Below are 23,299 nucleotides of genomic sequence, written 5' to 3' on the forward strand. Positions count from 1 at the left end.
GCTCTCACACCATTTTCTTGATTTTGAGAAATATTATGCAAACGATTTATGACATACTGTTAAATAACTTCTCCAAAAAAAAAAATCTCACAGATAACTCATGATAAATCTAATTATATTTTTTACTCTGAAATATATGCATTAGTATTGTCCTTTATACCAATTGTTTAGTTTGTTTCAATTGTTCAGATGTTTTGTAATTATTATTGGGTATTGGAGTGATTTTTCTCTCAAAAATGTATACTGTTTCTTTTGTTTGTAACAGTTAGAAATATGGCTAAATATTGGTTTATTTTATTCCATCTTATTTTTTTTTTTTCATTTGTCTGTATTTTTATCAAAGGAAATCAATACTACTGTAAATCATTCGTGTGAAAAATGCAAAATATTTATTAGTTTATGAATAAGAAATATGCACTTCCCGTTTATCTTCCCCGTCTGTCTTAATCATTTTACAATTTACATTAAGCAAAATTTATTTCGTACTTTCTTTTGCATTATGATTTGAAGTTGAAGTGTATTTTCTTTTTACCCATTAAAATTTTCATTTTTATTCATTATCTATATATTTATTACGAATATAATATGTAATGTGTCATGCATGAATTTTAATTTAGTTTACTATTTAAGAACTATTTGTGTCGATATTAAAACTCGAACGATATAAATTTTTAATTTAGAGATGTATCGGAGTATTTCATGTAAAAATTAACTGCTTTTTTTTAATGGATTATAAAAAAATCTAAATTTTTATTCACGGTAGAGCTATTATGAGATGTAAACAAACCGCCTTCACGGGCGGCCATGTTGAATGAGCGCGCAGGCCTTGTGTTAAGATGGCTGTGACTGGATCCAGTAACTTCACTGTTTTACTGGTAAGACTATCATTTTAGGAGAATGAAGAAACCAAAAAGAGGTCAACAATGAACGCTGCCTACTGGAGTTAAGGGTTAATCCACTGGAGTTAGGGTTAAAATGCCAACTATCAAAATATGACCAAACAGGCAAAATTGCTTCGTTCAAATGCAGAAGCAATTTTCACCCGTCATACCTTAATGGGTGATTTTCTAGTCGCTTATACAGTACTCGCGCACTGACTGCGCTCGATCGAACTCTCCAGTGCGGTTTTGTGCAGTGACATACACAAGATCACCTAAAGTATTGGGATACTTTCAAAAATTCACATTTTTACGATTTCTCGAGACATAAGAGACAAATTGTTCTGCAACTTCTGTCCCACAAAAGTTATACTTCAGCTGACATTTTCCAATGAAAAGTAAATCACCCATGCTTTGGGGACCAGCAACAAATTGAGAACACAAAAAAAGGTTTTTGATCATTCTTCATCATAAATAACTGGGAATAAGGTATAAATTTCGAAAATAAGTTTACTTACCATGTGGAATTAATCTTTACAGTTTTTGTGAAAGTACCACTTATATTCACGAAGATATTAGAATTTTTTTCAAAAATACAATTTTTTTTAATGCTTTTGACTCATAACGCGCAGAGTTTTCCGTCTCCCCTTTGAGGTGCCATGTATAAGGGCATAATTTAAAATTATTTATTTGCATATAAAATTAAGATTGCATTCAACTGAATCAGGGCATCCCAATTTTGGGGAGGGCAGAAATTCTCAATTTGCCGAATGAAACCGCAATTTTTTTCCGAATGATGATTCTTTTGCCAAATGGAGCTCTAAATGTTACCGAATGAAAATAATATTTTGTCGAATGGAACTCTAAATTTTGCCAAATTAAAACCTAAATTTGCCGAATTGTCAGACAAAATTTTTCGAATAATGAAATTTTTGGAAGGTCACAATGATTCCCCGCGGCTTCCCATCGGGGCGTCCCTGAACTGAATTTCATACAGAATTTGACAGAAGTGTAAATTTTAATAAATGTTTTCTGAAGTCTTTTGCAGAAATGTGAAAGTAACAATAAACAGTTTTAAATACTATACACTTTTATTTCCACATTTTTTTAACAAATATGAGGTACTGAATAACATTTTATGCTATATACATTTCCTAAATATACACGGAGATTGCACATACGTGCCAGGGAGTTACATTGTAATTTCCAAACTAAAATTACTACTATATAGTGGGGAAAAGAAAAGAAAAGGAAACAGAAAGAAAGTTCCCAAGAAAGACATTTTTCTCTCAAGTATGACTTTAAATGTTGCAAATGAACACTTACAATAAAACAAAAAAAGTACTAATACAGGAAAAAATTGTAATATCAATATCGGTTGCATATGACTGTTGTACGTTTTAAAAAAGCAAGTGGAACATGGCTTTAAAAAAAGAAAATTGTCAGTGTTTGATTTTTTTATGGTATGGATTTTCAATTCCCGAAAAGTTATTACAGTAAAGAATATTAGGGATGAGGTGTGATTATATCTATTTGCTTTAGGATAAAATGATTTCAACTTAGCAGTACTTCTCATCATTAACAAAAACTTTTCGTTTTGTTTTGTTTGCTCTTTTTACACATCAAATCTATGTCATTATTTCAACTTCATCCCAGCTTTGACAATCACATTTCATTAGTCCATTACATATTTTTACACTGTTGTTCTTTTTGCCTGGACACATTCAATAATTGGCAGTTTTGTTACCGCTGATTGGTAAGCTAACTATTTATGGGGGGTATTTCATTGCATTCTTGTTCGTGAAGTTTTGTATAAATATTCCGTCATTGGTTCTTTGAAATACGTAAAATGTAAAGCAATCCTTAAGAATATTCTTTGCAGCAAAAAAAAGCCAAAAGTGCCATCAAATTTTGAGGAAATTGATGAAGACAAACAGAACAAAATTCCGTGACTTTCAAGCATATCAATATTTTATTTCTGCAGTTATCGAATTTTTTGTCCCAATCGAACTTCCGTATCCTTCATATTTATTTTGACTTTTTGAGTTAACCGTGGAATTTCCCTCAAAAGTGGAGTGAAATGGAAGAAATGAGAAGCAGAGTAAAAATGCTGAACTGATGAAATAGTCTAGTGTGCTTTAAACTACCCTTGTTAATCTCGATTCACAATAGAATAAAATCAGGATACTAACATTCCTTTATGTATACAACAAAAGAAACTAGATCCTTTTTTCTATAGATACTCAATCTTATTAACACCGCCCATCTTTACACATTCTAAATTCCGATCGGAAGAAGCCTGAGAAACCGTTTTTTAAATATGTTTTTTTTTTTCAATAATACTATATAGCGTTAAAATCAAGCTTTGATTTTTTAAATTATTTATTCATGAGCTAAAAGTCAGTTAATCAACTAAAACTATTTTTTATTATTCCGCAGTCATGCTGCTTTTTTGCATTGAGCTGATAAAAAAACTTTCACTTTCGTAGTTAACTGCAAGAAAAGTGCAGGAAAGGCATCCTAAGTGCAAGAAAAGGACGTAATTAACATGCTTTTGAAAAGGGTTGTGAAACAAGGAAATAATTGGAAATAACAATTTATGTGAGAATTTTCCAGAGGTATACTGCTAAATGCATTTAAAGTAAGTTCCACGAAGTATGATAAAAAAAAAAGCAAAGAGCTAAATTTGATGATTAAAAATTTTTAAGTATAATTTCATTAATACCCAATATTGGCATGGCAACATTCTTGTTTTGAGCTGAATAGACAACTTATTTGCGTTTCATGTCCAAATTACATCTAACTTTTCTTTATTTGCACACATTAAAACCATTTTGTACGTAATTAAAGGCTTTAAAGCTGGATTGAGCAATAATTCACAAACACCCGCACCACATTTAATCTCAAAGATTTACCAGTTCATGCCAGGAAATAAACTATCTCCTGAGGAAAACTTTAGCACCAAGAAATTCCATGTTTGATTCAATGAATATTTATTATGCCTTGTCATTAAAAGATCTATAACCACTAAAGATACCAGACCTGAATGGGTCGTATGATTCAGCAATTGGAAATAAACCTGGTTGGCTGATGATTCTTGTTCCAACAGGAACAATAGCAGGCTGAGTTAGCAACCGTGGAACAACAGCAGGTTGGCTTATCAACCTAGTACCAACAGGAACAACAGCAGGTTGACTTATGAACCTAGCACCAACAGGAACAACAGCAGGTTGACTTATCAACCTAGCACCAACAGGAACAACAGCAGGTTGACTTAACAACTGTGGGACAGCTGGTTGACTTATCAACTGTGGGCCAATAGGAACAACATCAGGTTGGCTAATCAACTGTGGAGAAACAGAAAAAACTGCTGGCTGGTTGATTATTCTTGTTGGTACTGGATATGAAGCCGGTGAAATTAATCTAGAATCTCCAAAGGGCAAAAATGCTGGACGAGAGAAGTATCTGTTGTATTCTGATGGGATGATTGTGGGTTGAATGGGGACGAGTGCTGGCCGTATGGGAACTAAAGCTGGCCGTCTGATACGTAGAGGTGTAGGGCGGGGAGCAATTCTTACAGGGGCTTGTGGAATCACTGCAACAGGAGCAACTGGAGAGATTGCCACAGGTGCTGGAGCTGGTGCTGCTGCAATTGTTTGAACACCTAAAAAAAATCAAAGAGCATTTGAAATGATATGTGGGAAAAAGAGAGAATTAAATCAAACGTTATTAATAATCAACATTTAATACTTTTTTTTTACTATACGAGATTACTTCCACGGTCGCCATTTTGCTGAGCTTTAATCTCGTTTATTAATATCTTCTAAAATTATCAAACCTCCTTTTCGCTTGTTCGTTAGCAAGTAACTTTAATAAAATGCCAAACTTCTTCCTACCCATCAATGGGTAGGAAAAAGTTTTTGAAGAGAAAAGGCGCGTAGTTTTTGTTGTATGTAATCTTGATCGAAAAGCAATAACTAACACAGAACATAGTCCGTCAAAGCACTTATATTCGCGAGCCACTCGTAATTGTAAGAATTTAAGCCTCGCAAAGTATTTTTTTTTTCTCCAACTTTCGTATCAGTTTATATAAAACTCACGAGATTTTCAGCTCGCAAAATCGTCAAACTCCGCAATTGCCGCTCCGATAAAAGTCAATAACCTTCCTAAAACTACAATGGAATCGTTATGAAGAATTCAGAAATCTTCCTGGTGAAATCTGTCGTGTCTGTGAAACAAATCAGGAACCTTCTAATGCATCATTGCAATCATGGTCACAGCTAAGACATAATTGCAAGTAATTACCTAGTATCGCACTTGCCTGCAATTCTTGCAAAGCTGCAGAATCCAGAGGCTTATATATCGATTCAATTGCAAGCTTAGTTAACCTGAAAGACGGTCCGCGAATGACCTGTGCGAGATAAATTTAATAAATACGCTCAGTTAATCTTTAAACTGGTAGCTAAGAATATTTTTCACAACAATGAGTATTCAGCATTCGTGCAACTTGTAGCCATTCAGGACACTTTTTGACGAAAATACGTGATTTTCACAGGGAATTGACGTGAAGTCCTCGAACGTTTTCCGAAATTAATCTGTAACGTTTTGCAATTTTCTGCAGTGTGTGTTCCACTTCGCTAAAATTACCGGTCTCGAAAATATGTGCTTTTACAGTTAAGCAAGTCTGAAAACTAATTACTAATACATGTTTCAGTAACGGTGAAGAAGATTTTATAGCTTTAACAAGTTATTTCCCAAATGGATTTGGCATACTAAAATCAAATGTTCTTTACATAACCGTTTTAGTAGATCCATCCAATAGTTGTTTCATAGTTGAATCTGGTAAAAGGTATCTGATATCGAATTACATAAAGTTTTAAACGCTAAAACTGAAGAATTAAATTTAAAAAGCTAAGCAAAATGGAAGGGGAAGGTCACCTTTTAGGAATTTATCCGAAGAGAGCTTCATTGAAATTTTTTTATGCAGTCTGTTTTTAAGGAAGAAGAATTGGACACATACGAAACGGGAAAGGGCAGGTTGTCGTAATTTATATTTCAAGTCTGAAATTAGCGATTCATGAATAGTGAGACACGGTGGTCTGAGAAAAGCATTTGAAGAGGGCTAACGGTCGTATTCACCAGCTGATTCGAACCGACATCAGGCACCCGTTCGAAGTATTCTTCAACCAATAACAGCCTTATTCATAAGTTGACTCAAACCTCCGTGAAATGCCTGAGCCGTCGAATGAAACCTTCTCATTGGTTGAAGAAGGCTTTGATCGGCGGTTCGGGTATTTCACTAAGGTTGGATTCGACTGGTGAATAAGGTCGTGAGGTTTCAACCGGCGACGCGACGATTTGGATGGTTGGCGGAGGTTCAAATCGGCAGATAAAAACGATTGTTGGGTGGTGAATAAGGTCGTGAGGTTTCAACCGGCGACGCGACGATTTGGATGGTTGGCGGAGGTTCAAATCGGCAGATAAAAACGATTGTTGGGTGGTGAATAAGGTCGTGAGGTTTCAACCGGCGACGCGACGATTTGGATGGTTGGCGGAGGTTCAAATCGGCAGATAAAAACGATTGTTGGGTGGTCGGTCATGACAAACATTGATAATAATAGTATCGCATTTAGTTTGATAAATATACCTCCATATCCGTTATCAGCACTTGACTCAATGACTACGTCAGCTGGATTCTGGTTGGCAGTACCCGGCTCGTTGGTGGAAATGGCTGCCCGGAACCCACCTTCATCCGCCACGTACTCGACCACTCTGGAACGTCCATCATCGTCCTCAATCGTGTAGGACCCGGTTACGCGTCCGTTTCCGTCACCCGACTCCTGATGAGTAATTCCTCCACCTTCAGCTGGGGCGCTGTATCCAAACTGGTACGGAGTTGGTTGGGCTAAGTCGTCATGGTGATGGTGATGGTCATCGTAGTTCACCTGAAGATATGAATGAGGGTTAAAAGCTATGCAATGGGTTCAATGGGATGAGGCCGATGATGGTCATCGTATTTCACCTGAAGATATGAATGAGGGTTAAAAGCTATGAAACGGGTTTAATGGGATGAGGCCGTTATGGCCTGATCGGTAAGATGTCGGATTCGTAACCGAAGGATTCCGGGCTTGATCCAACCAGTCGAAGATCCTCCGTGTTCATTAAAGGTGATTGGGAGACGTGAATAAAAATGTCCTCCTTTCAATCGAAACCTCTGGGGGTGCTGGACCAAGGAATGCTCTGCTTCTGGTCTGGAACAAAAAACTGAGCTGTCTTCAGGGTCACATCCAACTCGTTAAGCCACAAATAATAGTATGTATCTTAGACCATTGAGGGATAGACTAGCTCTCCCATTCATTCGCTATTGTATGCGCTGAAGCAGGAGTAATGGCGACAGGTCTTATCTCCGGGGGAAAACATCAAATTATTTCGCCGCCGTGTACCACGTGGTTAAGTCCTTCGATTTTGGCGTGAAATACTAACTCTATTTCTCAATGAGCGCATCTTTTAGAGTCATTTTTAAATCGGCATAACTCAACAACTTGCTGTAGAAATTGAAAAAAAAACAAAAAAAAAAAAAACACTTATCCATGAATCAGTAAACTGTGCGCTTGCGGGTGACAGAAAAGAAATGTGCCAAAACGTATCTATGTCTCAATGATCTAAGGTATGTATGGGAGACCCTGGAGTGTGATACGATATGTAAAGGGATGAAGCTAATGTTTTTGTTGGTCACATGTTGTTATGTATACTATTCCTAATAACTTAAACTGATTGGGACCAAGCATTGGTCGGATAGCCGAAAACTTTGTTTAACGAAAAATTTGCTTATTTACTGAGCTAATACTTAAATATCATTCGTATGTACACTATGCACGTAAAATTGGCAATTATAGTTTCTAATTATACCCTGTAATATGTTATTTTCGACATTACTGAAGAATTTTGTACCAATTCTTTAAAACATTATTTATCTTTGTGCCGCACCTTCGCAGAACAATGTACAGTCCATTACTTCGATATCAAGAGCGAAGTGTCTCAAAAACGACCTACAATTAGAGGTCGAACAAAGTATCGAAAGTTTGGAATTTATCAATCATTCCTTTAAGCCCGGTCACATTTTTATAGGACTTAGCTTACAAGAGGTATTAGTTAAAAACTGAATCATCATTCTTTCGTGATTTTGTTATAAAAAAGGTATTTGCACATTGAAAGAATTGGCACCAATTAAAAGAACGAATTTTTCTGCTTAGGATGGAACTTTTTTGGAGTTCCAATTGGTATAGAACAAGAATTATAGCCTGTTCTTTAAATAAATATCTAAGCTTTTTACGAGATTGGTTGTGATTTTATCGTTGTCCAGCCAACCGGAGAATGATCAACGCTTCGAATTTTTATCGGTTGCCATTTGCTAACAAATAATGTACTTGTTATTTATTTTATACATAAAATAAGGTTTTTCAGCTTTTCGTTTTAATTTTGCTTTCACATCTACACAATTATTTTCTGCTCAGACGATCGGTTAGGGAACTATTTCATTTTGAATTTAAATGGAGAATTTTAGTTATCATTAATCTTTATGGATTTATGTATAACTTACAAACAGCATATCGCGCTATTCTGGCAGCCAGAATACTCAAATTTAAAGTACCGCGAAGAAGGCAAAACATACTAATTGCGATCAAAACGTAAAATACGACAAGTCATTAGAAAGGTATACGAGAAATTTTCGTGAAATGAGTGATTTTATAAAGCAATTATTCATAATTACGTTAAGGGATGACAAACTTTAGCTTTGAAATTCGATTTACTAATTACTTGGTAGTATCTACTTGATAATTTGAAAAAGAAGAGTATAAAGTAAATATATAATAAATACTTACACCAGGGGTCACTAGTACCTCTGCATTTATTAGGCAACAGCAACCGGCTATAATAAGTGCCTAAAATAAAATAGACAGATAAAATTACCATATTATCATTTTAGGAAGAAATGGGAAGACATTCATGCACAATAATATTTTAATTCTTCTTGAACAATTGGCTTTCATGTACTTCAGGGAATCGTCGATATTTCCCCTAACATGTTTTGATGTTCATTGAAGTCTTTTTCAATATGTAACTAAAAATTTGGGGGAAAAAATAGTAAAATTGTAGGGGAAACTGAGGCACAGTGGACTAATTTTGCACGTTTTATTTTATTATTATTTTTTCAAATATACTTTCAAAAACTACGAAACCTTCTTTAAGGTCTTCTTGTCATTTTAAAATTTTTTACAATGGATTTTCCAATGGAATTTATTCCCAATGGATTATGAACCAAACAATAAATTACTTGCACTCACAAAATAGTCCACTGTCTCCCATCATCATTCCAGGATCAGACTAATCTGGAATGACTTGGTGGAAGGAAAAAAAAATGAAAACGTGATTTCTGAGCATGTTTGTGCACAAAAAATAAGTTTATATAGGGTGTCCCAAAATTAACGCAAGATTTGAATTTGCCGCCATTTTTGCAATGAATTGTGGGCAATCTTGAAAAAAGAACAATTTGGCAGCTGAGGGTCTAGGGTTATTACAAATGGAGCGTTTTCGATTCTATAATGCGTTTTCATTATCGAACAATTATTTGAAAAATAATGAAAGTTTGGGCGGGTCAAGCGGTTTACTGTTATTGGCGCTTGATATCGCAATTAGGTAGTGCGCGGGTGGTTGTGGGATTGCTGACATAGACGTTTGATTTCAAATAACCCCATAGGAAGAAGTCTAATGATGTAAAATCACACGATCTAGGGTACAATTCGTATCACTGAAACGAGAGAGTACACGAACAGGAAATTCCTTATGCAGTGATTGAATTGTTTCGCTGGCTGTATAATAGCATAACACTCCATTTTTACTAACCCTAAACTCCCAGCTGTCAAATTGTTCTTTTTCCGTGGCTGCCAACAATTTACAGCAAAAATTGTGGCAAATTCAAATCTTGCGTTAATTTTGGGACACCCTTTATTTGGACTTGCTAAGTTAAATAATAGCTTTTACCGGCATTTGATCGGGCCTTTAGCAAAAGATCGGCACACCACATGTTGAGTATGATTAGACTAAGTCAGGGGATTCTCTTGCCGGTAGAACTTCTTCCCTCATCGTTTTCAACCAGTCACGTGGACAAAATAACATCCTACTCACCTGTCTGACATCAGTCATCACGTGACTAAATCGCAAACGATAGCTAAGTTGATCCGTTCGAGTTTCTAGCTGGCTATCTTTGCATCCGTTATGAATAGCGATTCAAACCAATTCTATGGTAGATAATTTTCTGACTCGAGCCCTATTCGAGTAGCGCTCTTGAAGAAGACTTTAAGTTTCTTTCTTGGAAGTAAAACTGTCGTTTTAGGTTTGACGCACGCATTTCTAATTATATTGCAAATTAATCATGATGAAACTGTAGTCCAGTAAGATGGCATCGTAATTCAACGATTAAGCAAAATGTCATCGAAGGACAAACGATCGAGACTCGTCTTAGAACAAAAATCCAAAGTAACGCCATTTGTTAAATCTAGTTCAGTGGTTAGGGCACTCTGTTCACTCACGTGATCCCAGACATGCGTCATGAGGAAAGCCTACCACTTCTAGCTAATAATAAGTAAATCCAGGAGCTTTACGCTGAATGTAAAGATTGTTGGAGAAAAATGCAACAATTTCCACGAAACGATATTGTTGCAAAGAACAAAAACTTGGAAAGTTGAAAACGACTGCTAAGTAATCCCATTGTACCTTCAACTTTTAGTGACAACAATTGAAGAAAGTACTTTAAAACGTTTTACCCAAACACATACCTTCAACATCATGTTATGTCCCACAAGACAGAGGATATCTTTGCAGAAAGCTCGAAAGTTGAGGTTGTGACTGACAACCCATGACAAGCCGCTTATATACTTCTTAGAACAAAAACGGAAGTACTTGTAAAAAACACGTGACACCGGAAACAGATCTGAATGTTACTTTAGATACAAAATTCTCTAGATTAAATGGAAAGGAGTGGGAATTGATGTAATAACATCCATCACAATGCAAGAGGGCTCATCCTGCAAGAGCCCATGGGCTCACAAGCCTTGAGGTACAGATGTGGGGACGATACGACATATTATATCAGTTCTGTTGGGATGAAAAAGAGCGTCAGTGTCTTGGAGTGACAACATTTTCCGGGTTTTGTTTGGTTGTCGTTTTGCATAATTCATGCGGATGTCTTCGAGGAGGAAGATTCCCCCTTTTGTGAAAAGTAGTAACATTGAAAACGAAAGTTGCCGTTTTCCGTGATAGCGGTGGTTTTAATTGGCCTTTTGACTCTTCACACCTTAGTGCCTACTTAGAGGGATATATTGATCAAAGAAATTGACTGAAACAATTTATCATCAATCATTACTCAAATTATTTTACAAAAAAGCTTAAAACGGAATTTTACAACTACAAATGAGAATTTAACGGACATCTATTTTAACAATAAAAAAAAATATTTCTCAATTGCTGCACTAAAATTCTAAACCAATAAATTAATAACTATTTGTTATTTCTAGCTCTCTAGTTTAGAAAAGTATTTGCTTAATTCTAGAAATTTGTTCTCTAATTTATCTAAGTCAAAAATTTCAAGCAACTTCCCTTACCTGTTTGAACGACATTTAAATTCAAAAATGTATAACCAACAAGTCTGTTCGTCTGACCGAAATAAATAAATAAATAGAATAATTTTTCTACTGCTGCATTTTTTTAAAATATATCGTTTGCCTAATTTAGCTTATTATTATTATTATTATTATTATTATTATTATTATTATTATTATTATTATTATTATTATTATTATTATTATTATTATTATTATTGTTATTATTATTTCTCATAATCTTCTTTTCTAACTAATGTCTTTGAAATAAATCCCTCTATTCTACTGGATGTATTATCAGTGTTTTATAAATAATGCCAAGAGAGAGCTCTCTCTCTCTCTCTCTCTCTCTCTCTTTTTGGTGTCAGGAGAAGGACATATTTTGCACGAGGGTGACATTGTTTTGCTACAGGAGAATGACATTTTCCTTACACGGTGCCTGTTACGTAGTCCTAGAAATATAATTAAAGTAAATAATGTTATTTTTCTAATCTAGCCTCTTAATTGAATTATACATTACAAGTAGATTTAAAATTTTTCTTTCATTCAAAACAAAACTGTTGTCCAGGAGAGTGACAGAAAAAATGTTACACACCCCATTTTTGAACTTCAACATTTTAATACGAAGAGCAGGCAAATCATATCAACAAAATACTCTAGGAATCCAACAAAATGACAGTGCACAGTGTTATACAACAGCAGAATTAAAAAAAAAAAATTATCTATAAAAATTGAACTCTTCTTAGGCCAGGAGAGTGACATGAAAACCTTGGGACTAACTTTAAAATTATGTCCCTTGGTTATTTAAATAATTAAATTAAGTAAAAGAATATTATTTTACATCTTTGAGCATGAATAATTTATTACTACAAATTGAATTTGTGGAATGGTGACACAAAATGCTTAAATAATTAAGTGCATTTGAGGTATTGAGAAGCATAAGGATGTAAGTGCCCCTATTAAAAATTTGGAGATAACCAGTAGAAATGGTAAGTGAATATGTCCAATGTCTTGGGGCAAAAGATAGTTCTAGTAGACCTGGTAGGTTCTGTTATACAGCGTGATTTAGAAAAACTTTTCCATGAAAGATTACCTAGGACCGGAACTTTAAACGCGTTTTATTTAAAACTTGAAAATGTCCTCTTACCTCTCTTTGCTTCTCAACGCCTCATTTCAGAAGCGGATTGGGGCACGTTAGGAGAGTGACTTTCTAGGTATTCAAAAGTTTTCGTAGGAGAAAATAATTGAATTATTGTTTTAATAAGAATGGAATAAGATCAGAAAGTTGAAAAAAAAAAAAAAAAAACCGTTCCAAGTCAAACAATTCTTGTGTCATGCTTCTGAGACTTGATATTCTTTGGACTTTGGAGAATCAATCCTCCGGCAATATGGTGGTTTCTTTCAGTTAAAAGTACTACTTTTAATCATTCAAATGGATAAAATAAGCAAAAAGAAAAAAAAGGACCCAGAAAATACTTTCATTTTCCCAACAGTTTTTTTTTTTAAATTAATTTTTTTTAATGTCCGATTTTTTAAACAAGGCGTGGTCTTTATGACGACACAAATGATGCACTTTGCCGCATGTTTCTACTACGTTTCCACGTTATGATAATCAAGCAGCGAATTAAAATTGCGCTCTACTCTTACTATCAACCATATCTTTGCCAATACACGTGAGTAAAGATATGAATTAAATATTTTGGACCATGAATGGCGACATTGAATAGCATTTCATCATTTGTGATGCAGAAGCGTTAAATGATAAAAGAGCACCGATTTTAGTATTTTTTTAAAAATATTAAACTTAAAGAAATTATTTAAAATATGGTCAGATTCTATGTTTTTAAGCATACTCTTTCCGGAAAAAATACTTTATGAAATTCTTTTCGGCAAAACCCCTCAATTACAACACATTTTTCTTTTATTTTAAACAGAAATGTTGTAATAGAAGAAAAATAAACAAAGTGCTTGGGCGAGAACCTTCATGTTGCAGCTGTTCATGAAACTTTTTTGAGATGAATAGAAGTAATGAAAGTGTGGAATTGAGGGCTTAACTTTTAGGTTAAATTGAATTATGTATGCATGATAAAACAAAGCGATATTAAATTAATCTCACACATTAATCAAGAAGATTAAATATAAGACTACTTAAAGTGTAATATTTTTAGTTTAAGTTACACTGTAAAAACGATTCAGAAATGTTCTTGAAAAATAATGGGCAGCTGATATGCCCAATTTCAACCAGTAACATATCTTTCAAAAACCAGGAACGTTTTCCGATAAAAGTCAGTAACCTTTCTGAAATATTGGGAAATCTCCCCTGTTAAAGCCAGTCGTGAACCTGCTAGAAAAATTAAATAGCTGTAATGTATTTGATTAGAACTTTCCTGATTTATTAAGAAAGCTCCAGAAGAATTCGAGCAACCATGGTCAAAGCAACACAAAAATTGCAATCAAGAACCAAGCATATTCCTTGCCGGCATTTCTTGCCTCGCAAAGCTGCAGTTATCCAGTGACATATTTGCTCTCATTGGGAGCTTAGTCAATCTAGACGGGCAGTAGTTAAATTAAAGCTGATACACTTAAAACACGCTCAGTCAATCTTTACACTGGTAGCAAAAAATATCTTTCACACTAGTAAGAAGTCTACATTCGTGCATCTTTTAGCAATTCAGGAAACTTTTTTGCGAAGATACTTGATTTTACTGAGAAATAGGTGAAAACCTCTTTAATCCCGAAACGTTCCACGGAAATAACCAGAAACATTTCGGAATTTTTTTAGTGTACTTTCCTTGTTTATGGTATTTTACAGCTGATGCAACGAGTTTACAAGATTAAGAGCTCCAAAAAATATTGAAACCAACAACTCCAAAATACATTTATTAATAAAATGAAATAAGATAAAATAAAATAAATAAATAAAATAAAGTAAATAAATAAAATAAAGTAAATAAATAAAATAAAGTAAATAAATAAAATTAAAAAATATTTTTTTAAGAATCAAATCCATAAACTGTATTTATGAGAGTAAAATTGGCATTCAAGTGCTATGAATTATATAAATTTCAACTATGAATGTCAAATGCATCATCCCCTCTACCTGAATGCACATAAAAAGCAATTCATTAAAATTTAGGATGTCTGAAGCCATTTTAAGTTAAAAATTATTCAACTTTTGATTTATTACTTCTTCAGTATTATATTAAAATTCAGGATGAACTTCTTTCTGTCTCATCTATGACATGAGTTAATGAGTCGAAAGAAGTTAAAAAATATAGAAGAAAAAAATTTAAGATTTTTCAATCACATTTTTAATCATTCTCTGAAGACATTGGTGTAGAAAAAGACACCAGATGCAAACCAACTCAGAATAAACAATTAGTATTCAGGTGGCATCATAGCTGTCAGATGTCGCTCTTTCACAGCTTTTTGGAAGAAATAAGGTGGCAACATTAATTCGGGTCACACGTGATATTTTCCATTTTATGTGAAAACGGAAGTTAAGAAACCGACTATTTTTGACTAATTTCATAATTCTAAAAAATATTTCAAACTTTATTAAAGGAAGTTATTCAAAGCCTCTCATTTCGAAAATTTTGTGTCATGAAGATTGTATACAAATGTTTAAATTAAGCTGTAATTTAGCTAACGTTCTGATAACAGGTGCTACATTTTATACAACAAAATAGTTTCCTACAGAACACGAGTAAATAACTTTTCATCAACATCAAAATTGAAGGCATTGAAATGCATCTGTGGCAGCAAAGGAATGGGCATTTAGTTATTTATTTTTCCTTTATTTGGATGGGCGAATTTGCGAAGAGGATTAAAAAGCAATTTCTGGGTAACTTTAAAATTATAACATCGACCGGAATAAGGAAGTTAAAAAAATAATAATAACTTGAATTCGTTTTCGACGAAGTTTTCGCAATCAAAGATGACAGCCAAGTGATCAGGGGCCCGTCACAAATGACTTTTTTGGTCCCTTCCACGTTGTTTACGCCTGTATTTCACGCATAATTTGAAAAATATTGGGCCCGCTATAGGCTCGGGCCCGGGCCAACAGGTGTCCTTCTCCCCCCTCCTCTATGCACGCCCCGGCAAGTGATTACTCCAAAAGTTATAACTTTACACAGTCTGTCTTTCCAAATTTTTTTATTCATACTGAATATCATCTAACAGGAATGACGATCTCATGTCTAGTAATATTTTAAAATTCACACTATGCTACAAGAAGTAATAATAGCAGAATAAATTATCTATGTAGTACGAAATGCGAACAACCGTTAAAAAATACCGTAACAAAAGTAAAAACCTATATGTTTTAGAAGAATCAAAATAAAAAGGAAAAACATATTCTAAATGAATTTATTCAAATGTGTTTTTAGAAATTTTTAAGATCTCAAGAGTAATCATTCATAAAAACTACATTTATGCGTTCAAAGTTAAATACTGTAATAAGATACAACTTACTAACACCATCCAATCCGTAAGAAATTAAGATTAAAAGAAGAGAGAAAATAAGGAAAAAGGAAGTAAACCGCTTCTAAGCGTTCAAAGCTAAATAATAAAACAATAATTTTCATGTGTCTAATCTGGGAAAAGTTGCCAAAAGTAAGTAAGAACTAAGAGCAATCAATAATAATAAGAATAATAATAAAAGAGACACAATAAGATGAGATTTATCGTCCGAAAAAAAAAAGGGCATTGTACCTTTTTTCGGACGATATCGATATAGTATTTATCATCGCTTTAGTACTTACAAAAGCGAACAAGAAGTTCTGTCTAGAACTAGACGAGCCTACTTTCCCGTATACCCATACTACTTTCTAGTACCTGATCAATGTTCTCAAAATAGCTAAAATCGCAAATTGTTTCAAACATATTTTTCCAATATTTTAAGCTACTTTCTAGGAATAAAATATTCCTCACTCATCTAAAAAAATTAGATGCTTAAAAAAAGGAAAAAAAAAAAACGAACAAATAAAATAGCAGCAACTTTTAAACAAAGCAGCTAATACACTTTTTTCCATTTTAAAAAAATTCTTCAACAGCTTTCAAAACGAAAAAAAATAATAAAAATTAATAAGCTCATTAAAATAAATACATCCTATCAAAAAAAATATCTTTTCTTTTTCCCCTGTTGCCAAAAATAATTTTTTAAATGAATTAATGCACTTATCAAGGTAAATAAAAACAATAAAATGTCAACGTAAAGAAATACTTTTCATTGTCAAAAAAAAAAAAAAAAATCGTCTGCGCGTATTTTTATGTAGAAACATAAATGACTTCGAGTTTATTCACCGAAAACTGAATACCTAAATAAAAACTTTAGCGTTAAAATAAAAACAAATCACATCAACAATAATTATTTCACAGTTAAAACCATAGCGTCGGAGTCGGAGTCAATCTAATTTTGGGATGAAGGAGTCGGAGTCGAATATCCTAGAATCGGAGTCAGTCATTTGTCCGTGTATAAATTTTTGCCTAAGCTAGGAAGTCATAGTCGAAGTCGGGGAGTCGGAGTCCGATTATTTGTCGGGCACAGGAGTCGGATTCGGATTCAGGTGCCCCTAAATTCTCGGAGTCGGAGTCTGGAGTTCGGCGTCAAGAGCTATTTCCAACAAAATTTGTTTGAAGTAAATCCGCCTTCAAGTACGGAATCTACATTGACTTTCAGTTTCCCCGTAGGCGCTAATGTTAAGGGATTTGAACTGTTCAAAATTGAACAGAAAATTGTTCAAATCAAAAATATATTTTATATACAAGTTTTTCATCAAAAGCTTTTTCCTACAAAGTTTGTTTGAAGCAAATTCGCCTCACAGTTCGGAATTGCCTTGAATTTCCCCGTAGGAGCAAATGTTAAGTTTTTTTGAACTGTTCAAAATTGAACAAAAAATAGTTCAAACCAAAAAGCGAAATACAGGAATGAGGTGTCCTTGCCGAGATCTTTCGAACAAAAAAAAGTTTGTTCGAATCGGAATATTCATTCAAAAGTTATTAGGGGGGGACAGACAGACAGACCGACAGACAGACCGACAGACAGACCGACAGACAGACAGACCGACAGACAGACAGACCGACAGACAGACAGACAGACCGACAGACATTTTTCCCCATCTCAATACCCTACTTTCCAATTTTTAATTTTTAGATATTTATTTAATTATTTTATTTATTTTTGACTTTTTTTTGTTTTTCGGGATATTTTTAAGATGCATTAAGCCTTCTTTCATGCTTTTTTCTTCTTTTTCTGACTTTTACTGGGAAAGTAGGCTAAAAAGGGGAGGAGAAAACAAAATTAGAGAATAAATTTCACTGACCCTTCACTTGATCATTGGATCACGTGATCAATATCTGGCAATCGCTAAGAAAGAAGATTTTGAGGTAAACGTCATGCTTTTGGCAAAGTGATTTTATTAAACAATCTTGATTGCACCCCCCTCCCCAAAAAAAGATATTGAAGCGGAAAAATAAATCACAGGTCGGAAAGTAAACTACAGGTATAGGGAGTTTTTCAATATCAAGCACCTGTTTGAAGTGTAGATTGCTGTCAGAGTAAAATAAAACCACATTCTGGTTTTTAAACTATTTCAAATTTCAAGGTGAAAAAAGAAGCGTTGAAACACAATGCGCATAAAAGTAGTTGAACTAGTTTTTATGTTCGTTTTCATGAGAGTTCATTTAGACTTTGGTCCTAGGCCGGCACAGCTGTAAATTTGCTCAACAACTCACTGGTCGTTCAACAAAACTAAAAGGCCACGCAAAATAACAGAGGAAAATATTTATTTTCCCCTTAAAAAATATGCAGTATAGCCACACCCTTTGTAAATTGCGCTGCTGTAGCCTTGATTCTTCTCCAGTGATGCAATATCACCCCCCCCCCCCTGTTTTTCGTTTGTTTTGCGAGATAGCGTGCAGAAACAACCCGGACCGATCCACGGGAACGTGTAATTATTTTCAAAGCAAGGTACAACTAGTTTCTTCTTGTTTTTTTTCCCTCAAAGAGTGAAAGACCTTCTCAGATTTTTTTTTTTTATTTTAAGAAGAGTTAAATTTATTTTCGAGGGGTCAATAATGTGAGAGCAGTGAAGACCATATGGTGGTCAATTCCAATCCTAGAAGACCATAGAAGCTCAGTCCAGAACTAAGCGAGCCATTTTTCCCGTGTACTATCATGGACTATCAATATTCTCTTAATTAGCTGAGAATGCAAATTATGTCAAACATACCTTTTAACCTTATAAAGTTGATTTCTAAAATATGCATCTTATGTGAGACAATGTGCACGTAAAAAATAAATAAATAAACAAATAAAGTAGTAATGCCTTTAAGAACAATGCAGTTTATATATTTTTTCCATAAAAAAATTCTTTAATCGTTTTCCAAAAAACAAAGAAAAAAAGAGAGCGAGAGAGAGGGGGGGGGGGGAGAGAGAAGAGATAGCGAGATAGAGAGAGAGAGAGAGAGGGAGAGGGGATTTACAATAAAAAGCACAGCAAAATAAATGAAAAAGTCTGTTTAAAAATAAATAAATAAATAATAAAATGTCCTCTAAAATACATGTTTTGATCAAAAAATAAAATCGTCTGCACAGCTCTTTGTTTCTCTTAAAAAATAAAGTACTCCAAATTTCTTTTATTTCCCGTCGCGAAAAGTAGAGTAAATTAATTAAAACTTTAGAATGAAAATAGAATTAAACCGTCTCAATTATCATTGCTTCTGTAGTCCGATTTGTACAATTTTTTTTTTTTTTTGTTCGATAGATTTCGGTTGGGGACACCATGTCTCACTTTTTGATTTGAACAATTTTTTGTTCAATTTTGATCAGTTCAAGAACGCTTAACATTAGTGCCTACAGAAAATTTAAGGGCAGACAAGACAGACCGACAGACACATTTTAACGATCTCAAAACCATACCTTACTTTTTTTTTTTTTTTTTTCAATTCTTCGACATTTGTTTCATTTATTAATTGGTTTTTGATTATCTCTTGTTTTCAGTTATATTTTAAAGAACTTTTTTCTACTTTGTTTACACTTTTTACTGGAAAATAGGCTGAAAAGGAAAAAAAAAAACAAAAAAAAAAAAAAAAACGAAAACTTTTGTTTATTAAAAACAAAGTGGAAGACGGCTGGAAAAGAAGATATGAGTACGGTTTAGATTTTTGATATTAAGAGTGTTTGTGATTGATTATTAAAAAAAATTTAAAATATTTAAATGCATTACTTAAAAAAAAATCCGTTTTTTTTTACAATGTTATTTATTTTTTTTGTTTTTTCGAAATTCTAACGTGAAACGTGAAAGACTAATTTTTTCAGCCTTTTTTCCGATTTTCTATGATTGAAATGCGCTTGTAGAGATGTTAAAAATTATTCAGAGATATAGCATTGTAAAAGCACCGAAATATGTGCCTTTTGTTTTTGGCACCTACAACTGATGTGACATCATTGAGGAAAAAAATAATAAAGTTACGCGAAAAATGATATATAGGATTCTGGGATTGGGATCATATCAGTTGTTGTTGCTGTCATGTGCCAGTTAGGCTGGCAATTTGGGTTGTGCAGCTTCGCTTTTCCAACTGCTAGCTGTTCTATAATTTGGTATGAAGTCCGACATCCACAGTACACACATAAGGACCTGTTTATAGGATACTATTCACAGCGCAATAACACATTCACACAAAGAAAGGACAGGCACAGGAGAGAGAAAGTATATCCATGCCCGAGCCGAGATTCGAACCAGGGACCTCCCCATCGTGGTCAGATTTTAAATTGCAAAAATAAATAAATAAATAAATAAATCTGAAAAAGGTTTGTTCACAAGGGTTGCCTCCTATTTAAATGGCATTAATTTGAAATTCATTAATCAACTATACGCATTTCAAACTAAAATGTTATTAAAATTTCAATTAGCAGCGTGTCTTATTTATGAACCCATTTGAGGCAATTTCGACACCAAACTTACTGTTCACTCCCTGATTATTTAAAGATGGCCCTGCGCAATGAAAACGCCGCAGCACCATTTCTACCTTTACTTTTACTTCCTTAATCTTCCTTTTCTGGTAAAAAAAAAAGAAATTGAATTTTTGGCATCTTGAATTCAAATTATGTTTTTCGCAATCACGAGCGTGTGTGTGTATGTATGCGCGTGTGTGTTTGTGTAGGCGCATGTGTGTGGGTGCGTGTGTGTGTGTGTATGTAAGCAGGTGTGCGCAAGTTGTGTACGCAGTGCTGTGTGTGTAGGCGTTCGTGAGTGTGTGTATGTGTGTGTAGTTGTGTGAGTTTGTATGCGCGTGTGTGTAGGATATGGACGCAACTTGGAGACGGTTTTCGCTATAGGAGCAGCATCGTGAGGAGCCGGTCGACGGTGGTGCTGGCAGAGGGTGCTGGTGGGAAAATAAAATGATAGCAAGCCAAAACAGTCAAATGAGAACAATAAGCAATCGTGATTGCTCAAAAAAAAAAGAACTTGCTTCGCCCATGTTGAGTATTTTGCCCGATATATTGCGCTCGCCCTGTCCCAACCTAAATTTTAAATCTTAATCATAAGTAAAAATAATTAATTATACTTGAAACCGAGTAAACACGGAAAATACACGTACTTTTGTTAATGCAGGAGAAATTATAACCGGGTTGAATGTTAGCATAAGAACTAACTAAAATCTTACTCCCTATTCTTCCGTGATAAACCTTTTACTGATTTTGCGGAATTCGGAAGAACGTAAACTCTGAACAGCTTTTTTTTGTTTTGCTACAATTGAAGCCCGTGTTTGCTGGAAATTTCTTTTTCAATGCGAAAATACGCAGAGCCATGAAGTTTTGTGCTGTAGTGCTGCGGCTGTGTTGACTTTCTTATTTATTGCTTCGCCTGCTACTTGTTCTAAAAAATCTCACAATTTTAGTTGTCGCCATCTATCCACGCAAAATTCTACCAAGGAGGAACATAAGTTTTAACGCTTAATCGTTACTTTCAAAAGATACTTTGCTAAAAATAGTTGAATTGATGCATTTTGTAAAAATATAAAAAGATCATATTTTAAATAGGTATAACATTTTTTTACTGCCAAGTCAATGTGATTAGCTTTAATTTAAAGTAAAAGAAAAACCAAATTAGTGATATGTGTTACTTATCCGTACGATGGTCGATGTTTGCGTTTTAACAGTTTCATTAGACTCTAGAAAAAATATAGCTACATTTTATTTCAATTTTCTGTTAGAAGCAAAGCTTTAAAGGAGTTGAAAAATTACATGAATGTCATTTGGTTAGATTCTACTTTCTGCTCAAATCATTTGCAGTTTTAACTTAAAGTTATTAGATTTTTCAGAACTTAGATCTTAGTTCGTTTTTATCCTTTTCAGATCCTATATTTACTTGCTTGAGGCTAAAGATAATTCAGCCAAAAGAAATCGTTTGTTTGTAAAGCTTTGAGGCATATCCTTTTTGTTGTTGAACAATTTTGATCCTCCTGTCCTGATATATCCACAAGCTAAATAAAAAATTTTTGGAGGTTTTTATTTCCCAGCAGTTTTCTTGTTACCTTTTAGACTTGACTACGTAAGAATGAATAAAGAAATATCATAAATAAGTGATGGGACAGACAAGTATAGATAAATGAAATAAATAAATTATAGGTTGACTAATAAATAAATAAATAAAACTAGTTGAGTTAGAGAAGTTTAACAGCAAATATTTCACGCTAAAAGTTTTAGATATGAATTACAAAATGTCAAATAAGTATGTTAAAACGAAGAGAAGACAACAGCAAAAAATATAGAGCTGAAAAATTTTCTCCGTCTATTTGATGAACATAAATGAAGTTTCGAAGCAGAAATCTGGTCGAAAAACTTTCGAACAATATTCTTTTCGTCTAAAATGTGTAAAAAAAACTTTTTTCCAAACGTACCTATGACTTCAATGAATAAAATTTAGTTAAATAATCTCTATTTATTAAAAAAAAGTAACGTCGAAGAAATTGTGAAAGGGTGGCGGGCCTGCGTCCAGGACCACCTACAGCCCTCGAAATTAGCTACAAAATTACTTCAAGCGCCTGAGGTTTTTTTTATCGTAAATTTCGAAAGTTTTCTCATAATTAGCTTTTAAGCTTAAATTTCGCTTCAAATTGGATTTTCAAGGGATGAAAGGTTTCCCCACATCTCTTAACATTCTACGTCGTTCGAAAGAGATTTGTTTTCTGCATCAAATAAAGCTTGTGTAAATTAAAATATTTCCTCTTGTGTTGCTAAAATGTTAAATTTTTAGTGTCGCCATCTATTATCATTTAATATAACTATATTTCAGAAGGGCAACTGACTACAGTCGGACCCCGATTTAACAAACCTCTATTCAAAGAATTTCGCGATTTAACGAATTTTTCCTTTTCCCCGACTAAAATGAAATCGAAACCCCCTATTTACCGAATTTTAAACCCCGATTTAACGAGTTATTTTAACAGCTGGATTTTTTTTTTTTTTTGTTAATTTGAGTTAGGAAATATTGGATTGTTTTCTAAATATTATATCCGTATTGTCCGAAATAGAAGAAGACTTTTCCTGCAATAAGTCAGCAATTTTTGACGGGCGAGGGGGTAACCAGATTGATTTTGATGCAGAAAGCGATAGTGAAATTCTCATTAAAACTGTTACTTTTTCAAATACTTTACATGATTTGGAAACTAAAAACATATCTCATGCAGCAGGCTGCAAAAGATACAGTATTTTCTTCTCGTTATAAAGTTAAAGAACTATTTCGAGTCAAGTATCAA

The 23,299-nt window shown here is 33.9% G+C and overlaps 1 protein-coding gene across 1 annotated transcript; it reads right to left on the reverse strand.

Annotated features, from left to right (window-relative positions):
* Positions 1–3,874: 3,874 nt before the first annotated feature.
* On the reverse strand, positions 3,875–10,082 carry LOC129228625 (calphotin-like). Its single transcript, XM_054863306.1, has 4 exons — positions 10,065–10,082; positions 8,762–8,821; positions 6,526–6,823; positions 3,875–4,542 (listed from the first exon to the last, which is right to left on the reverse strand). The coding sequence occupies exons 1-4, from the start codon at positions 10,080–10,082 to the stop codon at positions 3,875–3,877; spliced, it is 1,044 nt and encodes a 347-aa protein (XP_054719281.1).
* Between the last annotated feature and the right edge of the window lie 13,217 nt (positions 10,083–23,299).

The sequence above is a fragment of the Uloborus diversus genome, chromosome 8, assembly GCF_026930045.1.
Source record: "Uloborus diversus isolate 005 chromosome 8, Udiv.v.3.1, whole genome shotgun sequence".
Classification (NCBI taxonomy): Eukaryota; Metazoa; Arthropoda; class Arachnida; order Araneae; family Uloboridae; genus Uloborus; species Uloborus diversus.

Bases quoted from the DNA above. Each gene is read 5' to 3' on its own strand.
- LOC129228625 (XM_054863306.1), bottom strand. The intron at 6,824-8,761 runs GTAAGTATTTAT...TCATATCTTCAG, and splicing joins AGGTACTAGTGACCCCTGGT to GTGAACTACGATGACCATCA. The intron at 4,543-6,525 runs GTATATTTATCA...GATTTTTTTTAG, and splicing joins TGCTGATAACGGATATGGAG to GTGTTCAAACAATTGCAGCA.